Here is a 22059-nt window from a genome sequence, read left to right as displayed (position 1 = left end):
CACTTGTCAGCCCAAGTCTGAATGTTGTCCAGGTCTTGCTGCATATGGACACGGACTGCGTCAGTATCTGACGAGTCTCGAATGGTGCTGAACAGTGTGCAATCGTCAGCGAACATCCCCACTTCTGACCTTATGATGGAGGGAAGGTCATTGATGAAACAGCTGAAGATGGTTGGGCCTTGGACACTGCCCTGAGGAACTCCTGCAGTGATGTCATGTGATTGAGATGAATGACCTCCAACAACCACAGCCAACTTCCTTTGTGCTAGGTATGATTCCAACCAATGGAGAGTTTCCCCCTTGATTCCCATTGACTTCAGTTTTGCTAGGGCTCCTTGATGCCACACTCGATCAAATGCTGCCTTGATGTCAAGGGCAGTCACTCTCAACTCACCTCTTGAGTTCAGCTCTTTTGTCCATGTTTGGACCAAGGCTGTAATGAGGTCAGGAGCCGAGTGGCCCTGGCGGAACCCAAACTGGGCGTCAGTTAGCAGGTTATTGCTAAGTAAGTGCCGCTTGATAACACTGTCGACGACACCTTCCATCACTTTGCTGATGATTGAGAGTAGACTGATGGGACGGTAATTGGCCGGGTCGGATTTGTCCTACTTTTTGTAGACAGGACATACTTGGGCAATTTTCCACATTGCCGGGTAGATGCCAGTGTTGTAGCTGTACTGGAACAGCTTGGCTAGGGGCGCAGCTAGTTCTGGAGCACAAGTCTTCAGTACTATTGCCGGAATGTTGTCAGGGTCCATAGCCTTTGCAGTATCCAGTGTCTTCAGCCGTTTCTTGACATTACGTGGAGTGAATTGAATGGGCTGAAGACTGGCATCTGTGATGCTGGGGACCTCAGGAGGAGGCCGAGATGGATCATCCACTCGGCACTTCTGGCTGAAGATAGTTGCAAATGCTTCAGCCTTGTCTTTCGCAGCAGCACCTCATTGTCATTGTATTTAGAGCTCCACTTGGATTCAGTGTTGAACTTGCAAGAGACGGCCGAGCAGCAGCAGAGGGAAAGAGCCCGCAGATTCTCAGATGCGGCTCAAGAGGCACTGATGGTGGCCGTGGAGAGGAGGTGGGCTGTCCTCTCCCGCAGACTGGCAGGAAACCATCTGCCCATAAATCTAGAAGGCTCTGGCAGGAGATATCTGGATACGTGACAGCCAAAAGTGTGCTCCCCTGATCATGGATACAGTGCCCGCAAGAAGTTTAATGAGCTCACACGTCAGCTCATGGTGAGTGAAGGCTTCAGCAAATGCCATATCCCACCATCTGTACCACAAGCCTCACACACTGCTCAATGCACCACACCCCCATCACTCACCTACCAACAATCTCTACCTATCACCACTCAGACCTCACAATCATAGTTTCACTTCACCTTCACAACCTTACCACTGCTGCAACACTCTCACCCACATCTCTCACAAACTGAAAGCTATTCAACTATAGCGGGCACATCACCCAAACATATTGCACCACGCTCACTAACGCACTTCCCTTTATCTTGCAGGCTTTGATCGCTCACAATCGCCAGGAGCAGCAGCAGCAGTCAGGCGGGGGGCAAGCCGCAATACAGGCCTTGAGCCAACTGGAGGAGAGTGCGCTCGACATCATTGGAAGGGAAGTCAGAGAGGCCTTGGCAATGGGCAAAGTTGAAGCCCTTGGGGACAATGGTATGCTCATTCCTAATCCTTCTCCCATCTCACTTCCCCCTCATCCCACAATTTCTTCTCACTTACAAGCTGCTGATGCTGTATGCATGGCTATCTTGCTTTCCTCCCCCCGCCCCTCACCGCAACCTAACTCTTGTGTCTTTCTGTTTTCAGATAACCAAGAACTGTCAGTCGCAGAGCCTGTCCCTGAAGCTATGGAGGAGAGTAAGAGAAGAAGGGGGCACACCGTCACTGCATTTGACACTCGCAGACACCAGCACAGAAACTGGCAGTGTGTGGAATTTAGAGGGTAGTGTAGAGGTGGAATCTGCACATGGTGAGGCACCGGGCACGAGTGAGCTGCAGCAAGGCCAAGGGGAAAGGGCAGCTCAGGGGCCAGTTCTCAGGAGGGCGAGTTCGCACGTGAGTTCTGCTGCACATAACTCAGATGAGGACTTCGATGTGGCAGCCTTCAGAAGAAGGGTGATGGGCATGCACACTGAATTACTAGGTGCAATGGCAAGCCTGCAAGACAGCCTCTTGGCAATGTTAAGTAGCACAGAGGAGTCCGGCTCCAATATTGGCTGGGGCTTTGCGCAGAGCTTGTAGCCCATGATTTCCAGGCTGGAAATGATGGACAACTCCAGGAGACACCGTGTCGACCCAGACATGATACTGCATGTGATGGGTGCTGTCGGGGCTGCCATTACAGCACAGGCGGAAGTGACCCAACATCTTAGTGCTGCCACGCAAGCTCAGACTGCTGCCATCATGGCTGGGTTTACCAGTGTCGAAAGGGACTTGCAGGGTGTCGCAGCAGGCCAGCAATCTGTCCTCCAACAGATTGCTAGGAATGCTGAGGTGCCACTCCCGTCTGTGGAGCAGTCTACAGCTCGGCCTTCTAGGTCCAGAGCTGGTCGAGGTCATCCTGCAAGACTATCTGAAGTCTCCCCCATGGAAACTCAGCAGTCTGCCACCAGCTCTGCTGCAGCCACTGGGGGAGCACTGCATAGGGGCATCAGAGCAGGAAAGAGCACCTGAACGACAGGCACTAAGAGATTTCACATGGTTGATTAGTTGATACTGTATTTGTGAATTGAATAGTGATAAATTTATGGTATGATGGGGATGCGGTTGATGAGGATGTGGTGAGGAGCAGGGATCATTCACTGGAATCAGAGTCTGATGAGGCATTCACGGATAGCCTATGCTGAAGGGGGAATTTGCTACCTGCCTCCTCCTCTCCCTTGTCCTCTTCCTGAGGTGGTCCCGCAATTCCTGCTGGCAAGGACTGCACCCTCATGATGGCCAAGTTGTGAAGCACGCAGAAGACCACCACGAAATGGGACACCCGCTCCGCTGAGTACTGGAGGGCTCCTCCCGAGCGGTCTTTAACGTAGTAAAACGTCCCAAGGCGCTTCACAGGAGTGGTATAAAACAAAATTTGATGCCGCCACATAAGGAGAAATTAGGGCAGATGACCAAAATCTTGGTCAAAGAGGTAGGTTTTAAGGAGCATCTTAAATGAGGGAAAGAAGTAGAGAGGCGGAGAGGTTAAGGGAGGGAATTCCAGAGCTTAGGTTCTAGGCAGCTGAAGGCATGGCCACCAATGGCTCAACAACAACAACTTATATTGATACAACACCTTTAACATAGTAAAACGTCCCAAGGTGCTGCACAGGAGTATTTTAAGACAACAAATTTGACACCGATCCACATAAGGATAAATTAGAGCAGTGACCAAAAGCTTGGTTAAAGAAGTAGGTTTTAAGGAGCGTCTTAAGAGAGGTAGAGAGGCGGAGAGGTTTAGGGAGGGAATTCCGGAGCTTAGAGCCTAGGCAACAGAAGGCACGACTACCAAAGGTTGAGCGATTATAATCAGGGATGCTCAAGAGGGCAGAATTAGAGGAGCGCAGATATGTTGGGGGGGTTGTGGGGCTGGTGTAGATTACTGAAATAAGGAGGGGCGAGGCCATGGAGGGATTTAAAAACAAGGATGAGAATTTTAAAATTAAGGCGTTGCTTAACTGGGAGCCAAGGTGGGTCAGTGAGCACAGGGGCTATGGGTGAACGGGACTTGGTGTGAGTTAGGACACGGGCAGCAGAGTTTTGGATGACCCCAAGTTTACATAGGGTAGAATGTGGGAGGCCAGCCAGGAGTGCATTGGAATAGTCAAGTCTAGAGGTAACAAAGGCATGGATGAGGGTTTTAGCAGTAGATGAGCTGAGGCAGGGGCAGAGACGGGCAATGTTACAGAGGTGGAAATAGGTGGTCTTAGTTATGTCGCGGATATATGGTCGGAAGCTCATTTCAGGGTCAAATATGACACCAAGGTTGTGAACAGTCTGGTTCAGCCTCAGACAGATGCTAGGGAGAGGGATGGGGTTGGTGGCTAGGGAGAGGAGTCTGTGGTGGGGACCGAAGACGATGGCTTCGGTCTTCCCAATATTTAATTGGAGAAAATTTCTGCACATCCAGTACTGGATGTCGGACCGTCTGACAATTTAGAGACAGCGGAGGGGTCGAGAAATGGTAGAGGTAGAGCTGAGTGTCGTCAGCGTACATGTGGAAACTGACACTATGTTTTCGGATGAGGTCATCGAGGGGCAGCAGGATAGATCTTTGGGGGACACCAGAGGTAACGATGCGGGAGCAGGAAGAACAGCCATTGCAGGTGATTCTCTGGTGATTCTATTAGATAGATATAGAGTTATACAGCACAGAAAGAGGCCCTTCGGCCCATCGCGTCCGCGCTGGCCATCAAGCCCTGTCTAATCTAATCCCATTTTCCAGCATTTGGTCCGTAGCCTTGTATGCTATGGCATTTCAAGTACTCATCCAAATGCTTCTTGAATGTTGTGAGGATTCCTGCCTCTACCACCCTTTCAGGCAGTGAGTTCCAAATTCCAACCACCCTCTGGGTGAAAAAGTTTTTCCTCAAATCCCCTCTAAACCTCCTGCCCCTTACCTTGAATCTATGCCCCCTTGTTATTGACCCCTCTACTAAGGGGAAAAGTTCCTTTCTATCCACCCTATCTATGCCCCTCATAATTTTGTATACTTCAATCAGGTCCCCCCTCAGCCTTCTCTGCTCCAAGGAAAACAACCCCAGCCTGTCCAGTCTTTCTTCATAGCTGAAGCGCTCCAGCCCAGGTAACATCGTGGTAAATCTCCTCTGCACCCTCTCCAATGCAATCACATCCTTCCTATAGTGTGGCGACCAGAACTGCACACACTACTCCAGCTGTGGCCTTACCAGCGTTTTGTACAGCTCCATCATAACCTCCCTGCTCTTATATTCTATGCCTCTGCTAATGAAGGCAAGTATCCCATATGCCTTTTTAACCACCTTATCCACCTGTTCTGCTGCCTTCAGGGATCTATGTACATGCACACCAAGGTCCCTCTGATCCTCTGTCTTACCATTCATTGTGTATTCCCTTGCCTTGTTAGTCCATCCAAAATGCATTACCTCACACTTTTCAGGGTTAAATTCCATTTGCCACTGTTCCGCCCATTTGACCAACCTATCCATATCGTCCTGTAGCCTGAGGCTTCCCGCCTCGCTATTTACCACCCCACCAATTTTTGTGTCATCTGCGAACTTACTGATCACACCTTTTACATTCACATCCAAATCATTAATGTAGACCACAAACAGCAAGGGACCTAGCACCGATCCCTGCGGTACCCCACTGGACACAGGCTTCCAGTCACAAAAACAACCTTCCACCATCACCCTCTGCCTTCTGCCACTAAGCCAGTTTTGGATCCAATGTGCCAAGGCACCCTGGATCCCATGGGCTCTTACCTTCCTGACCAGTCTCCTAGGCGGGACTTTATCAAAAGCCTTACTGAAATCCATGTAAACCACATCCACTGCACTACCCTCATCCACACACCTAGTCACCCCCTCGAAAAATTCAATCAAATTGGTCAGACATGATCTTCCCTTGACAAAGCTATGCTGGCTATCCCTAATTAATCCCTGCCTCTCCAAGTGGAGACCAATTCTGTCCCTCAGAATTTTTTCCAATAATTTCCCTACCACTGATGTTAGGCTCACTGGCCTGTAATTCCCTGGTTTATCCCTACTACCCTTCTTGAATAATGGTACTACGTTAGCTGTTCTCCAGTCCTCTGGCACATCCCCTGTGGTCAGAGAGGTTCTGAAAATTTGTGTCAGAGCCCCTGCAATCTCCTCCTTTGCCTCACATAGTAGCCTGGGGTACATCTCGTCCGGGCCTGGGGATTTATCCACTTTTAAGCCTGCTAAAACCGCTAGTACCTCCTCCCTCTCGATGCTAATATGTTCAAGTATATCACAGTCCCCCTGCCCGATTTCTATGTCCACATCGTCCTTCTCCATAGTGAACACAGATGCAAAAAATTCATTTAAAACCCCACCTACATCCTCTGGCTATACACACAGATTGCCACTTTGGTCCCTAATGGGCCCTACTCTTTCCCTAGTTATCCTCTTGCCCTTAATATACTTATAAAACCCCTTAGGATTTTCCTTTATTTTGCTCGCCAGTGTTATTTCATGGCCCCTCCTCGCTCGCCTAATTTCTTTTTTAAGTATCCCCCTGCACTTTTTATACTCCTCTAGGGCTTCCTCTGTCTTTAGTCCTTTGTATCTGCCAAAAGCCCTTTTTTTCCCTAATCCATTCTTGTATATCACTTGACATCCAAGGTTCCCTGGGCTTGTTGGTCCCACCTTTGACCTTTACGGGAACATGTTGCCATTGTACTCTCTCAATTTCCTTTCTGAAAGACTCCCATTGCTCTGATGTGGATTTTCCTTCAAGTAGCTGATCCCAGTCCGCATTGGCCAGATCCTGCCTTATCATATTAAAATCGGCCTTCCCCCAATTTAGAACCTTTATTTACGGTTCATCCTTGTCCTTTTCCATGACTACCTTAAATCTCACCGAATTATGGTCACTGTCACCAAAGTGCTCACCTACTAACACTTCTACCACTTGCCCGACCACATTCCCTAGAATTAGGTCCAGTACCGCCCCCTCTCTTGTAGGACTTTCTGCATGCTGGCTCCAAAAGCTCTCCTGGATGTACTTTAAGAATTCTGCACCCTCTAAGCCTTTCACACTCTGACTATCCCAGTTAATATTGGGGAAGTTGAAATCCCCCACTATAATTACCCTATTATTTGCACACTTCTCTGAGATTTGCCTACATATCTGTTCCTTTATCTCCCCCTGGCTGTTTGGGGGCCTATAGTACACTCCCAGCAAAGTGCTAGCCCCCTTTTTGTTTTTAAGTTCAACCCATATGGCCTCAGTAGAGGAACCTGTTAATATATAATCCCTCCTTACAGCAGTAATTGTCTCCTTAATTAATATTGCGACACCCCCTCCTCTTTTACCCCCCCCCCGTCTCGCCTGAAGATTCTATACCCCGGAATATTGAGCTGCCAGTCTTACCCCTCCCTCAACCATGTCTCCGTGATAGCAACAATATCATACTCCCATGTGTTCATCAACAACTTCAGTTCATCCATCTTATTCGTAAGACTCCTTGCATTAAAATAAATGCCATTTAGCCTTGCCCTACTCCCTTGTGCCGTTACATATTTGCTCTGCCTTCCAGTCTGACTTATTTTTTCCTCTATATTTGGCTGTACATCACCCCCTATTATAGCTCCACTCTGTATCCCATCCCCCTGCCAAGTTAGTTTAAACCCCCCCGAACAGTGCTAGTAAACCTCCCCGCAAGGATATTTGTCCCGTTCTGGTTCAGGTGCAACCCGTCCAACTTGTACAAGTCCCACCTTCCCCAGAAGCAGGCCCAGTGATCCAGGAAACTAAAGCCCTCCCTCTTGCACCAACTCTTTAGCTACGCATTCATCTGCTCTATCCTCCTATTCCTATACTCACTAGCACGTGGCATCGGGAGTAATCCAGAGATTACAACCTTTGAGGTCCTGCTCTTTAGTCTGCTACCTAGCTCCCTAAATTCTTGCTGCAGGACCTCATCCCTCTTCCTACCCATGTCATTGGTCCCAATGTGAACCACGACCTCTGCCTGTTCACCCTCCCCCTTCAGAATGCCCTGCAGCCGTTCAGTGACATCCTTGACCCTGGCACCAGGGAGGCAACAAACCATCCTGGAGTCACGTCTATGGCCACAGAAACGCCTATCTGTTCCCCTTACGATAGAATCCCATATGAATGGAACCAGGTGAGTACAGTCCCACCCAGCAGGATGACGGTGGAGTGGCGTTGGAGGACGATGGACTGGTCAACCGTGCAGCTTCAACCAGCAGTGCTGAGTGGATGATCAATCTTGGCCTCCTGAGGTCCCCACCATCACAGTCTGATGCCAGTATTCAGCCAATTCGATTCACTTTATATGATATCAAGAAATGGCTGAACTCACTGGATATGATAAAGGCTGTGATCCCTGACAACATCCCGGCTGTAGTGCTGAAGACTTGTGTTCCAGAACTAGCCTTGCCTCTTGCCAAGCTGTTCCAGTACAGCTACAATACTGGCATTTACCTGACAAAGTGGAAAAATGCCCAGCTTTGTCCTGTCCACAAAAAGCAGGGCAAATCCAATCCGGCCAATTACTACCCCATCAGTCTTCTCTAAATCATCAGCAAAGCGATGGAAGGTGTCATCGACAATGCTATTTACTGTAACTGACATATACTCCCCATAACCTGCTAACTGAAGCCCAGTTTGGGCTCTGCCAGGGTCACTTGGCTCCAGACCTTATTACAGCCTTGGTCCAAACATGGACAAAAGAACTGAATTCTAGGGGTGAGGTGGGAGTGACTGCCGTTGACATCAAGGCAGTATTTGACCGAGTGTGGCACCAAGAGCCCTAGTAAAATTGAAGTCAATGGAGATCAGGGGAAAAACTCTCCACTGGCTGGAGCCAAATCTAGCACAAAGAGAAGATGGTTGTTGTAGTGTATGTACCTTTAAGAGCCCGTGTACTGTAATACCGGTAGTGACCACTCGGGTATATAAGCCTGTATAGCGTCTTCTATCTTTTAGTTCACCTCCAGACTTTGTTCAGTAAACACCTGTTAAACCAACTCCTGCATTCCGTGCCTCCATTAACACACGGATACAACAGTTGTGGTTGCTGGAATCCAAGCATCTCAACCCAGGACAACGCTGCAGGAGTTCCTCAGGGCAGTGTCCTAGGGCCAATCATCTTCAACTGCTTATTCAATGACATTTGTTGATGATTGCACAGTGTTCAGTTCCATTTGCAATTCTTCAGATAATGAAGCAGACTGTGTCCACATGCAGCAAGACCTGGACAACATCCAGGCTTGGACTGATAAGTGGCAAGTAACATTTGTGCCACATAAGTGCCAGGCAATGACCATCTCCAACAAGAGAGTCTAACCACCTCCCCCGACATTCAATAGCATTACCATTGTTGAATCCCACACCAACATCCTGGGGGTCACCACTGACCAGAAACTTAACTGGTGTTGTTAACAAAAATTGTTCTGAGTATTCAGATTACGTGGTCAGTTTGGCTATAACAAAATATGTTAGTTCTTAAACATTATTGAATTCTTCCCTTTCACCACTGACAATCTAAATAGGAAAAGCTTTTTATGCATTTCCTTTTGGAGGAAAAGAAAACACTGTATAATACAAACAAATGGAATTTATTAAAAAATGTCACAACTGTACATTATCAATTGGTTTAAATTTTAACAGCTTTCAGAATGATCAACATCAGCAGACAAGCATTTTAAATGTTCAACATGTACAAAGAATAAGATGCCATTTTAACAACAGCTTCATTTCAAGGATTTTAAGCTAAAGATTAAGAGCTGCTTTAGCATTTTACATAATTCATTCTATAGTGCAAGATTTTTTTCCAGTTTATTCAAAGAATGCTATTAAATGCACTGTTCATCCTGCAATTTATTTCCATGCCTTTTCAGATTATTTAGTTTTACAGCTGCAACATCATCATAATTTAAGCAATAATGAACAAGCAGTTAAATTGTAACAGACACTGAGGACAGGCATGTGGAATGAAGGATCAATCTGTGGGATACAGATATACTGTTTCAGATGATTAGTTTGCTAAGGAATGATTATTTGCATCAGGGTAAACAGGGCTTTTGTTTCAAGAGTGTTTAGTACTTAAAAACAGGTAACAATCGGCAAAACAACTAAACTCCCTTAGTAACGGACTTGTACACAATTTGACACTCTGGGTTGAGATATAATATTGTGCACATAGAAAAAAAAACCATTAAATAAATGTAATTAAGAATCAAGTAGTGTTTTAAGTAAAGCAAAGAAGCAAAATTAAAACTTTACATAATGTAGAAGTCACTTTTGAAAATTATACTGAACCATATCCTTACTGTAACAGTAAAACTGAAATTACAGCATTACAAAATTATTCAACCTTTAAAAACATAAAAATGAAGACATGTAGAACATTAAGACAAAAATTAGGAATAAAATATGTAACGTTATTTTGATAACCAAGAAAAGTCACTTTCCACCGTTTCCTTTTTCGGCAGTGTTGGCACATAACAGGATTATACCATAGCATACTTTATTTCTAGCCAAAAGTTGCTTTTGATGGTCTTTGATGTGTTAAGGTGCTACATAAAAATAGTAATAGTGGAAATGGGGCAAATGAGCACAAACCGACTTCAAACATGCATGTATATGAATGTATTAAACCATGCGTTCTGAATCTGGATGCTCTACAACAGTAAGTGAACTGTTATGATGTAGCCTCACTTACAGAGATGATAGATTCTTCTTCTTCCTCTTTTAATATTGATGTCCTTGGTTTTAATCGACTGAATAACCATGTCAGAATAGCCAAAGCAATTCGGACAATGATTCGTAAAAGGACAAATGCAAAAGGAACAATAATTTGCATCAAATGGAAAATTTCAGTGCTAAACTTACTTAAAACATATGTCAGACAGAACGTAACAAAGGCCACAGAAGGGTAAAGTGAAAGCTTGGCAAACATAAATGCATGTTCTTTGCCCCCGTACCGAATATGACGATGCAGAGCTTCCTTTTCATTGTAAAGTGCTGCAGCCCATATTGCAAACTGAAAGAGACTTGCAAGAAAAATTATAACACAACTGATTTGAATGGCCTCAAGTTCATTACGTGACTTGGCGGCAAATTCATGGGTGAGCCGAAAGGCCAATGGAAGTCCACCAATGAAAGCCAGTGAGAATGTGTTCAGGAGGCCCATTAGTCTTGTTGTCTTAGTGATGTAGAGGAAGAGTGAATGGTGAACAAACCAGAGAAGGCCAACAGTCACAAATGAACCAAAATAAGCCAGGAATTCTGGACCGTACTCACTAAGTGCTTCAATAAGTTTGCCATGGAACTTCTCTGTAACTTCTTTAGGTTCAGGGACATTGTCCTCACTGTAACAAGAATATGCAAATAAAGTTATAAGAAAACTCAATAAAGCCATTCATTCACTTCATGACTAATTTTATACAACAATTGGCATTTACATCTTGCATTTACCAAGCATCCCAAAAACATCCCAAGCAGCTCACAAATAAACATAACTACGGTAAAACGATGCTGAGCCAGGGAAGGGAGAGATTAGAAAGATTGCAAGAAGGCTTGGTCAACAAAATAGGTTTTGAGATGGTTTTTAAAGGTGAGAAGTGGCAAGGTAGAGGAATGAGCTCGAGAGAAAGCTGAGGCAGGGAAAGCACAGAAGATTGGAGTTAGAAGAACAGAGTATTCGGGAGAGGATATAGGAGGAGGATGCAGAGGTCATTGAGGAATTTGTAAATGATGAGGGTTTTAAATTAATGGATTGAGGATTAAGGAGCAAATGTAGCTTTGCAAAGAAAGAAAGACTTGCATTTATATAGCGACTTTCACGACCACCGGACATCTCAAAGCGCTTTACAGCCAATGAAGTACTATTTGAAGTGTAGTCACTCTTGTAATGTGGGAAACGTGGCAGCCAATTTGCACACAGCAATGTGATAATGACCAGATAATCTGTTTTTTTTTTGTTAGTTGAGAGATAAATATTGGCCAGGACACTGGGGATAACTCCCCTGCTCTTCTTCGAAATAGTGCCATGGGATCTTTTACGTCCACCTGAGAGAGCAGACGGGGCCTCGGTTTATCGTCTCATCCGAAAGACGGCACCTCCGACAGTGCAGCACTCCCTCGGCACTGCACTGGAGTGTCAGCCTAGCTTTCTGTGCTCAAGTCCCTGAAGCCACAACCTTCTGACTTAGAGCCGAGTGTGCTACCCACTGAGCCACAGCGGACTCTGACAAAGAAGGGAGAGAGGAGTGAGAAGCAATGCATGGCATGATGTGGTTCGCAGCATTGGAGAAGTTGGAATGTCGAGGGTGGAGGATAAATCACATGGGTGCACAAGACAATGTCATTTTTAAAAGAGTTGTCCTACTGCATAATCACTATATTTTATTCTCAATAGATTATTACATCAAAAAGATACTTGTAAAGGGACGCATGCAAAGTCAACTGTGGAATACTGAAAGTATTCCAAGAGCAAGGAAGACTTGATTAACATATGACTGCCACAGTAACAATTATAAAGGTCTTTCTATAATAATACCCTATTATCTATCTCTGTGTGTTTTAAGGCTTTATTGTATCAGAATTAAAGTTTCTTCTGAACTAAGATGCATATAAATAGTGATTATAAAAAATTCATTAGAATGTTTAAAAACAAAACTATTAACATTGCACTCATATTAAAGCAATGTTTTGTTGTTTTTATGAAAAAGTCTGAAAATATTTTTGCTTGTTTTACAAACACACAAAGGGGACTAAAGTGGATAGCCTCCGAAAAAAGGCGTGGGGATTGCGATGTACGATTAACCCTTGCCCATTGATTGCAATGCAGGCAGCACACCAGTTTTATGCTACATGCTCATTTAAATGATCTCTGTGTCCAACGAGCGTTAACCACGCTGTTCATTGGCTGGACGCATCAGCAGGTCAATATCGTGAGAGGCTGGCACCAGTTAAAGCTAGCTTGCACTGCTTAAAGCTAGCCTGTACCTCTTAAAAGGGAGGTGCACTGTGGCTGGAGCAGGGAGTCGCGATTCAAGAGATTCTGGCCTGGGAAAAGAGTGAGGAATGGCAGAACAGGGGAGAGAGTGGGCTCCAAGATTTTTGGATTCTGCACGGAGGTCTTGGTGGAGGAGGTGGAAAGGAGGAGAGAAATCCTGTATCCTCAGGGACGAAGGAAGCCCTCCAGACACACAGTCAAAAGGCAGCGGGAGCAGATAGCCATGGAGGTCAATGCCAGGGGTCAAGCCCCAAGGACCTGGATGCAGTGTCGCAAGAAGTTCAACAACCTCACGAGTGGTCAAGGTCAGTGAATGCATCTTCAAATGCCACATCCTCAGGCACTGCTCAAATTACCACACCCACTCCCCCCCGCCAATCACTCACCTACCAACAATCTCTATCAATCAGGCCTCATATCTAACATTCATATGCTTAACCTCACCTTCACACTTAGTACTGCTGCAAGCCTCACACCCACATCTCAGCTTGTACACACTGCCAGCTATTCAACCATGACAGCCACATCAGCCAAACAGATTGCACAACACTCACTGACACACTTCCCTCTCTCTTGCAGGACAAGATGGCACACATCCGGACAGAGCAGAGGCTATTGGAAGGGCATAGGCACGCCTTTATGTCCTAACTCCCATGGAGGAGATGGTGCTGGCCGTTATTGGGATGGCCATTACTGAGATAGTGACCAGCGGCGGGACTGAAACCATTGAAGATGATAGTATCCTCATACCTAATCCTCGTTTCCACATCCCACTTTCTCTTCTGAGATGGTGTAAGCATGCCCTCTTACTTTCTCCCCCTTCGCGCACCACACCATACTCATGTCTTTTTCCTTTCAGATACCCAAGAGGTGGAACTTGGCCAGGCAGTGGAGGAACACCAAGAAGAGAGCGATGATGAAGACACAGCACCGTGGCTCGATTTCATACTTGTAGCCACCAGCTCAGCTACTGACATTGCACGTATCTTAGTGGATAGATTAGAAGTGGGATCTGCATGTGGTGTGACACCAGGCACGAATGGTCTGCAGTCAGGGCAGGGGGGCAAGGATAATGCAAGTGCCAGCTCGCCGAAGGGCGAGGTCGCAGACGGGTTCCGCTGCAGAGGTCTCAGACGATGACTTCAATAGAGCAACCTACAGCAGAACAGAACAGCAGATGGGTATGCACAACAAAATGCTTGGTGCATTGGGAGCCTGCCAGAAAGCCTGCGGTCAATGTCAAGGAGCATGGAGGAGTCCAGCACCAACTTGGCACAGGGCTTTGTGCAGAGTGTGGTGGCCAAATCCATTTGCACACTTGTGGACCCAACCACAATGCAGTCTGACGGCCGATGTCGCAGCTCCCATTGCAGCACAAGCAGCAGCCATGCAACATCCGAGTGCTGCAGGCCAGCTTGCTGCCATGCAAGCTCAGACTGCTGCCATCATGGTTGTGGATTACAGTGTGCAAAGGGTTAGCAGTGCAGCAATCTGTCCTCCAACAGATTACTAGGATTGCTGAGGCGCAAACCCAGGGAAGTGGCAGTGGCTCCGTGGAGCATGAACCTGCTGTCCTCTCTCAGGAAGACAGGATTCGGCCTCCCACCCCTGCCACTCTGCCAGTGCCCTTAAATGTTCCCTTTAAGCTGCGTGGCCGTGCAGCGCTCTGGAGCTCTCGCGCAGCCGGCTCTAGTAGCCACAGCATTTACACTTTTAAATGGGAAAAACTGTGCATGCGCGGTATTTTGAATGGACCGCGCAGCCTCTTAAAGGGGCTGCGCACCCCCAAAAAAATTAAAGGGCACCCCAGCTGGCTGCTGCCCCTGCCGAGATGCTACAGTCCGCAGCCGGGCCTTCTAGGCCCAGAGCTGCTCGAAGTCGTCCTCCAAGGCCATCTGCAGTCTCCTGCACTGAAATTCACCAGCCATGCTGCAGCCACTGGGGTCATACTGCTTAGGAACACTTGGACAAAAAAAGGCACATTGAAGACTTTTATAAGCAATATGGCTTGGAATGTTTATTTTGCGGTGGCTTTTATTTTTGCATTGTGGACAAGCGGACACAGTGATGTCAGTGACGGGGGAAGGTAAGGTGTGGGACTGTTGGTGAATGTGAAATTGGGGTTGCTTGCCTCCTCCCTTCCTCTTTCTCCTGCTCCTCAGCTGCTCGCCATATAGCTGGTGGCAACAGCTGTGCCCTCATGATGGCAAGGTTGTGCAGCATGCGGCAGACTACCATGAATTTTGACACCCACTCTGCCGAGAACAGCAGGGCTCCTCCAGAGCGGTCCAGGCAATCCTTTAAATAGCGCTGGTGGAGGGTTCCTTCCAGCTGCTGAACGCGTGTTCAGCTGTGTGAGCTTAAGAGAGGGCGTTGGCTGGAGTGTGGAGCTCCAAAATGGCAGTGTTGGTGTCAAATCAGCATTACACGCTGACTGACATCATGATCTGCCTGCTCTGCATACTTCCGATGGACGTACTAACCAATATGGCGTCTGGTGCGATTCGCCCCACACATACATTGGATGCCATTTTGGCACCCAAACGGCATCCATAGAGACCAAACAATCGGAGCTACCAATCCCAATTTCGCGCCTAAGATATCTTACGTTGAAAATGATCATTCCATAATTTGCGCGCAATGCCCTTGTGATAAAAATGATTGATAACTCTTCTCCCTCTCGAAAATGAGTTAGCCAAATATTTTCTCAAAGATAGTGGCCTTTTAATTGGATAACTTTGTTTTCTCATGAGTTATAATTTGTTTCCTCCTGACCCCAAATTCAAATAGCTTATGTTGCTGGACTATTAATCCAGAAGCCTGGACTAATAATATAGAAATATGAGTTCAAATCTGCAGTTTGAGAATTTGAATTCAGTTAAAAATAAATCTGGAACAAAAGTGAGCATGAAACTGTCGTAAAGACCCAGCTGGTTCACTAATGTTCTCTAGGGAAGGAAACCAGCCGTCCTTATCCAGTCTGGCCAAAGAATAAGAATAAAAAACAGGACAGACCACTTGGCTGCAACCTAGGCATCGAATGAGGACATGGTAAAGGCATACCTAGCCCTGTCGACCCTCCAAATTCCTCCACACTAACATCTGGGGACTGGTGCCAAAGCTGGGAGAGCTGTTCCACAGGTCATTTCCAACAAGAGAGAACCTAAGCACCTGCCCTTGACATTCAATGGCATTACCATCGCTGAACCCCCTGTCCCCCCCCCACCATATCAACATCCTGGGGATGACCATTGACCAGAAACGCAACTGGACCAGCCACATAAGTGCCGTGGTTACTTGAGCAGATCAGAGGCTGGGTATTCTGTGTTGAATGGTTCACCTCCTGACTCCTCAAAGCCTCTCAACCACCTGCAAGTTGTGTGATGGAATACTCGCCACTTGCCTGAAATGTGTGCAGCTGCAGCAATACTCAAGAAGCTTGACACCATCCACTGCTTGATCTGCACCCCATCCGCTAGTTTAAACATGCACTACCTCTACCACCAGCATCCTGTGGCTGCAGTCTGTACTATCTACAGGATGCACTGCAGCAAATCACCAAGGCTTCTTCGGCATACCTCCCAAACCCGTGACCTCCACCACCTAGAAGGTCAAGGACAGCAAGTGCATGGGAACACCATCCCAACTTGGACATGTATTGCCATTCCTCTATCGTCACTGGGTCAAAATCCTGGCATTCAAACCTAATAGCATTGTGGGAGCACCTTCACCACACAGACTGCAGCAATTCAAGGAGATGGCTGACCACCACCTTCTAAATGGCAACTAGAATCTGGGCAATAAATGCCAACCTCATTAGTGATGCCAATATCTCGAGAATAAGTAAAATAAAATTGATTATGGTTTTCGATTTTAGCATTCAATTTTTTTTTTAAAAATCGCTCTCCCCTCCTCTTTTGCAGATTACTCACCACACCTCCTTTTTCCAGCCACTGAGAGGGGCTAAAGAGGTGAAAAAACTCCACTACTTTCAAAAACATTACTCTGTTAATCAGCTTTATTAAAAGATGCCCTCCAGCAAATGGCATGTGTGAAGTAGCACAAAATAAGTTAGTTGAAACTCATGTCAGCGCAGTTCTGTGCCATCACATAGCCCTGCTGAAATAACTGCAGGCACCACTTGTGAAAACAATAAGCCCACAGCAACTCTAGTAAAGGAAACCTCCTGCACTGACGCAGGTGCTTCATGATTAATCGCAGATACAGGTATAGGGTTTTCTGTATCGCTTGCAGCTCACCAGTTGTTTATGTAGTCACCCACTGATGCTACTCCTTCGAACAAACAACACAGATGCACAAGTAAGATCACCAGCAATGCATACACCAAAACCATTACATAAGTGAATAAAATTTATTTAGAATAGAAAAAAGTAAAGATGAGAAAAAGACATATAGCCGAACAAAGCTCATCCCTCTTCCATTACAACATCTGCCTCCATTTTGAACTTGTCTAATGTTTTTGCCTGCACCATCCAGCGTGGCAGATTATTCCAGACATTTTACACTCCAAGTAAAGAAGTTTTTCTAATATCCGTTTTAAATTTACTATTCACTAATTTAAATTTATGTTTTTTTGGTTCTACCATCCTGGTTTACTTTAAAGTAATATTTTGGGTTTACTTTGCCTACACCATTTAATATTTTATGTATCTCAATGAAGTTTTCCTTTCACTTTCTTCTCCTTTACATGTGGGATCAGATTTTTTAAGCAGTCTATCCATCTTCCATTATGCAGAAAGGAACACAATGATTGTCCAAAAAATGTTTAAACAAAGTGACTGATTCCAGAGATGTCCCTTGTTCATGGTTGGAAGGACCCTGTGGTGTGCTTTATCAATAGTTGACTATCCATCCTAGTCTCCATAGGCCAGGTTGGAGACACAGCCTCCCTGGTCAGCCGAGCCTCTCCAACACAGCTACTCTACCCATATCCAGATAGACTGGCTGCCTGGGGTAGTACCCCTTGCAAGTCATGCACTTGCTTTGTCCTCTATGCTCTTGGGCAGCCTTCCCCTAGCTCTACTATAAACATACTGCCAATGATCTGTGATCATTGACAGCTACAGAATATCGCTGCAAGAGTTCCTCAGGGCAGTGTCCTGGGCCCAACCATCTTCAGCTGCTTCATCAATGACCTCCCCTCCATCATAAAGGTCAGAAGTGGGGATGTTTGCTGATGATTGCAGTGTACAGTTCCATTTGCAACTCCTCAGATAATGAAGCAGACCATGCCCGAATGCAGCAAGACCTGGATGACATTCAGGCTTGGGCTGATAAGTGGCAGGTAACATTCGCACCGCACAAGTGTCAGGCAATGACTATCTCCAACAAGCGAGAGTCTAACCACCACCCCTTGACATTCAACAGCATTACCATCGCCAAATTTCCTACCATCAACATCCTGGGGGGGGTCACCATTGACCAGAAACTTAACTGGACCAGCCAAAAATACTGTGGCTACAAGAGCAGGTCAGAGGCTGGGTATTCTTCGGCGAGTGTCTCACCTCTTGAACTCCTCAAAGCCTTTCCACCATCTACAAGGCACAAGTCGGGAGTGTGATGGAATACTCTCTACTTGCCTGGATGAGTGCAGCTCCATCAACACTCATGAAGCTCGACACCATTCAGGACAAAACAGCCCGCTTGATTGGCACCCCATCCACCACCTTAAACATTCACTCCCTGCACCATGGTTGCAGTGTGTACCATCTACAAGATGCACTGCAGCAACTCGCCAAGGCTTCTTTGGCAGCACATCCCAAACCCACGACCTCTACCACCTAGAAGGACAAGGGCAGCAGACTCATGGGAACACCATCACCTGCAAGTTCCCCTCCAAGTCACACACCATCCTGACTTAGAAATATATCGCCGATCCTTGGTCAAAATCCTGGAACTCCCTCCCTAACAGCACTGTGGGAATAACTTCACCACAAAGACTGTAGCAGTTCAAGAAGACGGCTCACCACCACCTTCTCAAGGGCAATTAGGGATGGGCAATAAATGCTGGCCTTGCCAGCGGCGCCCACATCCCAGGAATGAATAAAAATCTGCCATGATCTGTGACCAAAAAATATACCCTCTGTATTGTTTATTTCTGTGAAGATAACTTAATGCTGTAAGTGGAAAGATTTTAAAGTAACTCCAGATCTAAAAATAAGTAAAATACTGACTTTCAAATTTAACTGAACAGATCAGAATATTGCATGAGTAAATCATTAAAGATGTTAACAAACAAAAAACTATATTCTCTTTGTTAGTTCTAATTAAGCCAATTTTGGTGAGGTTAGAAATCCACAGTTCACTGCTAAGTATGAGTAAATAGTCCATTTGTGACTTCTACCAATATACCACCACATTACTCTTATTAATTAAAAAAAAATTAAAACTAGCTAACGGAGCAAAACATGGTAAGTGGTTGAAAGGCCTGATGACATGACTGATGTAGATAGATAACTTACCATATGTCTAAAATAAGAAGCGTTGCTACAATAGCAAACACCCCATCACTGAAAGCTTCCACACGCTCTTTGCTCAGTGGCTCGTTTGGATGAAATGTGTAAAATGGCATTCTCTGCGGTTCTTTTGGACCTTGCATAAAACAGAAAATGTAAATAAACCTTTGTTTTTTTCTCTTCCCCCCCACTCAACATGTATATATTTCAATTTAAAGCAAGAAAATCACAGAATTTTCATTAAAACAGATGTAAAATTTGTACTCCTATAGTTTTTGTTTGAATTATCCCCTTTGGCACTTCCAACCACGGCTCCTCATTCCTCAGGGAAAGATAGGATAGTTTAGTTGTAAACTTCTCCACAATCACTGTCTCACTCCACTATCTGACAATGGTGGGAGGTGGAGGCAGAGAAAGACATCTTGCTGTTCCAAATAGCAGTTGCCCCTCCCTAGGATTGAGGTTTCTAAGTGAAATAATATAGCTATAAACATGCAGGAAATGTTTGAAAGTGGCTTTGCACTATAAGTAACATTTCATAAACTCACCCTTTATCTTGTTTCTACACCACTGTGTACACTGAGTAATATACGGGAGAAAGATGACAAGTGCAAGCACTGCATACGCCTGTGAAAAAGAAAGTTGCTAATAATAAAGAGCAATGAGAGATCATACCATAATACAGCATAAATATGATGCTGTTGGTAATCTCATTTTACATGAAAATACAAAATAGCCAAGAGCATACAGCACAAAAGGAAGCCATTCGGCCCATATGATGACACTACCTTTAATCCACATATTATATAATAAAGATATAGTCTGTCACTGTACCATTGTATAAAGGAACAGGAGAAAATGTATCCCCACGAGTGCTGCACCCCAATGGAGAGCAGAATCAGCCCTATTTATTTAAAACACTGCATCAGTTCAACACAAAGCATAATCCATACCTGCAAGTGAATGCAAAGATATTCACTCCTATTCTAACTAGTGAGGGTATTGCTAAGAGTGAATCCATAAACTATAAACCTCTTGAACTTTATGAATATCACTAGAAGATAAAGGGGGCTTTGAGCTTTTTTTTTCTTCCAAGAACATCATGTTGAATCACTTGTTGATTATTTCATAGGTCTGTGTCTGAACCGTAAGTACCCACTTTTTAAAAACTGTCCAGAGGTTATCTGGAACGTCATATGTTGTGGGAGTCACACAAAAATTAAATTAACATACTTTTATGGCCTTAGTGGCTGGAACTAACTTAAAAAGCATGGAAGTGGGAGGAGAAGATTATCTTCCAACCAGTTTGTCCAACAACGGCAAACAGTGGGCCAGAACTTCGGGTCCCCACGGGTGAGTACGCGCTGGGTACTCACGCATAGGCCCAACAAAAGTGCCGGTTTCATGCATGCACTGCGCATGTGCGGGAAACTGGGACTTCCGTTCCCTTAAAGGAAGGGGTTCACAGGTCGAACGCATGCGTTTTTTTTTTGCAGGTTTCTCCAGGAGGGTAAGTATCCAGGAGCTACGCTTGTAAAAAGCAGTCGCAAGGCCTGCTTTTAACAAGGCAAGTGGTGAATTAAGTTAAATTAAAACATTTTTTCCACAGGTTTATTATTTTTAAATACTTTAAAGAAAGTTAAGTTTATTTTTAGCCCCGTTAGAAACTGTAATTAATTTTTTCAAAAATGTAAATTGTTTAATAGTTATATGTAATTTATAGTTATTTTTAAAATGTGATTTAAAAAAAAAATTATTTGAAGTTTTAGTGATGTTTTGGGGTTGAATTATATTCATAGATTTGACAGCTCTTCCTGTCAAATCTATGAATACAGATTCCCTGCTACCATTGGCTCTCCATGGTCCACGTGATCCCAGGGGACGCTTCAAACTAACTGTGCCCCTGGGATACGCAAGCACTGCGTGCCAGCAGTTGGAGGAGGCCCAGGATCGGAATCCCACGCGGGCCCACAGCACAACGGCCGGCGCACTAGGTAAGTGCAGGGCGGAGGCTTGCACCCGCGGGAAGCCTCCAACCCGAATTTCTGGGCCAGTATGTGTTACACATTTCCATGATGTTCCCTGAATTGTGCTTCATAGGGATAATCAACAGACCACAGGTTGAGACATACATCTGCTCCAGGTTTTCTTTTGGTGCATTAGGAGGCATAAAAATATAGTGCAACTGGAGACAACAATAACAAAAACAGGTATAAGAACATAAGAAGTAGGAGCAGAAGTAGGTCATACGGCCCCTTGGGCCTGCTCTGCCATTCAATAGGATCATGGCTGATCCGAACCGAGACTCACGTCCACTTCCCTGCCCGCTCCCCGTAACCCCTAATTCCCTTATCAGCTAGGAAACTGTCTATCTCCGTTTTAAATTTATTTAATGTCGCAGCTTCCACATTAAATATCACATGAACTTGACCCCAATAGTTACAAAAACTTGAACAAATTGGCCATTTTCTGTGGAGATATAATTGGCAAGTTACACCAAAATGTCATGCAAAATTCATGTCCATTTTATGCCAACATTTCCTGCCAATCTCATTGCATACGCCGGAACATAAAAATGAGCGTAAACAATCGGGGTCCAAGGATAGCATGAAACTCACACTATATATTTTTTCTTTTAAGTATTTAAATCAATGTTTGAAGCCATGTTACCACAATTTTTGCACATTAGGCAAAGCGTGCTTAAGAAAATGCAATCATGGAAGTTTTTCAATATAAATGTGACTTATTCGGACACCATAAAAGTTAATTCACTGAAAATATAGTGCAGGACTCAGTGAAGAGAAACATATCTTAAAAAAACCCTGTAAAAATGACTATAAAACACCATAAATATGACTCT

At 45.2% G+C, this 22059-nt stretch overlaps 1 protein-coding gene across 1 annotated transcript in view; it reads right to left on the bottom strand.

Moving 5' to 3' along the window:
- Positions 1-9303: 9303 nt before the first annotated feature.
- The window catches only part of tmem175 (transmembrane protein 175), a 129774-nt gene continuing 117018 nt past the window's right edge, over positions 9304-22059 (bottom strand). Inside the window, exons 8-10 of the mRNA XM_085963448.1 lie at positions 19748-19826; positions 19206-19335; positions 9304-11074 (exon numbers count right to left, since the gene is read on the bottom strand). Coding sequence (XP_085819574.1) covers positions 10405-11074; positions 19206-19335; positions 19748-19826 — 879 coding nt within the window. The 3' untranslated portion in view covers positions 9304-10404. The remainder of the gene's footprint in view (positions 11075-19205; positions 19336-19747; positions 19827-22059) is intronic.

This window comes from Somniosus microcephalus, chromosome 2 (assembly GCF_052327205.1).
Source record: "Somniosus microcephalus isolate GS21.2 chromosome 2, FLI_Smic_1.0, whole genome shotgun sequence".
Classification (NCBI taxonomy): domain Eukaryota; kingdom Metazoa; phylum Chordata; class Chondrichthyes; order Squaliformes; family Somniosidae; genus Somniosus; species Somniosus microcephalus.
The sequence above is the reverse complement of the archived record's forward strand: the minus strand, read 5'-3'. Positions and strand labels throughout refer to the sequence as shown.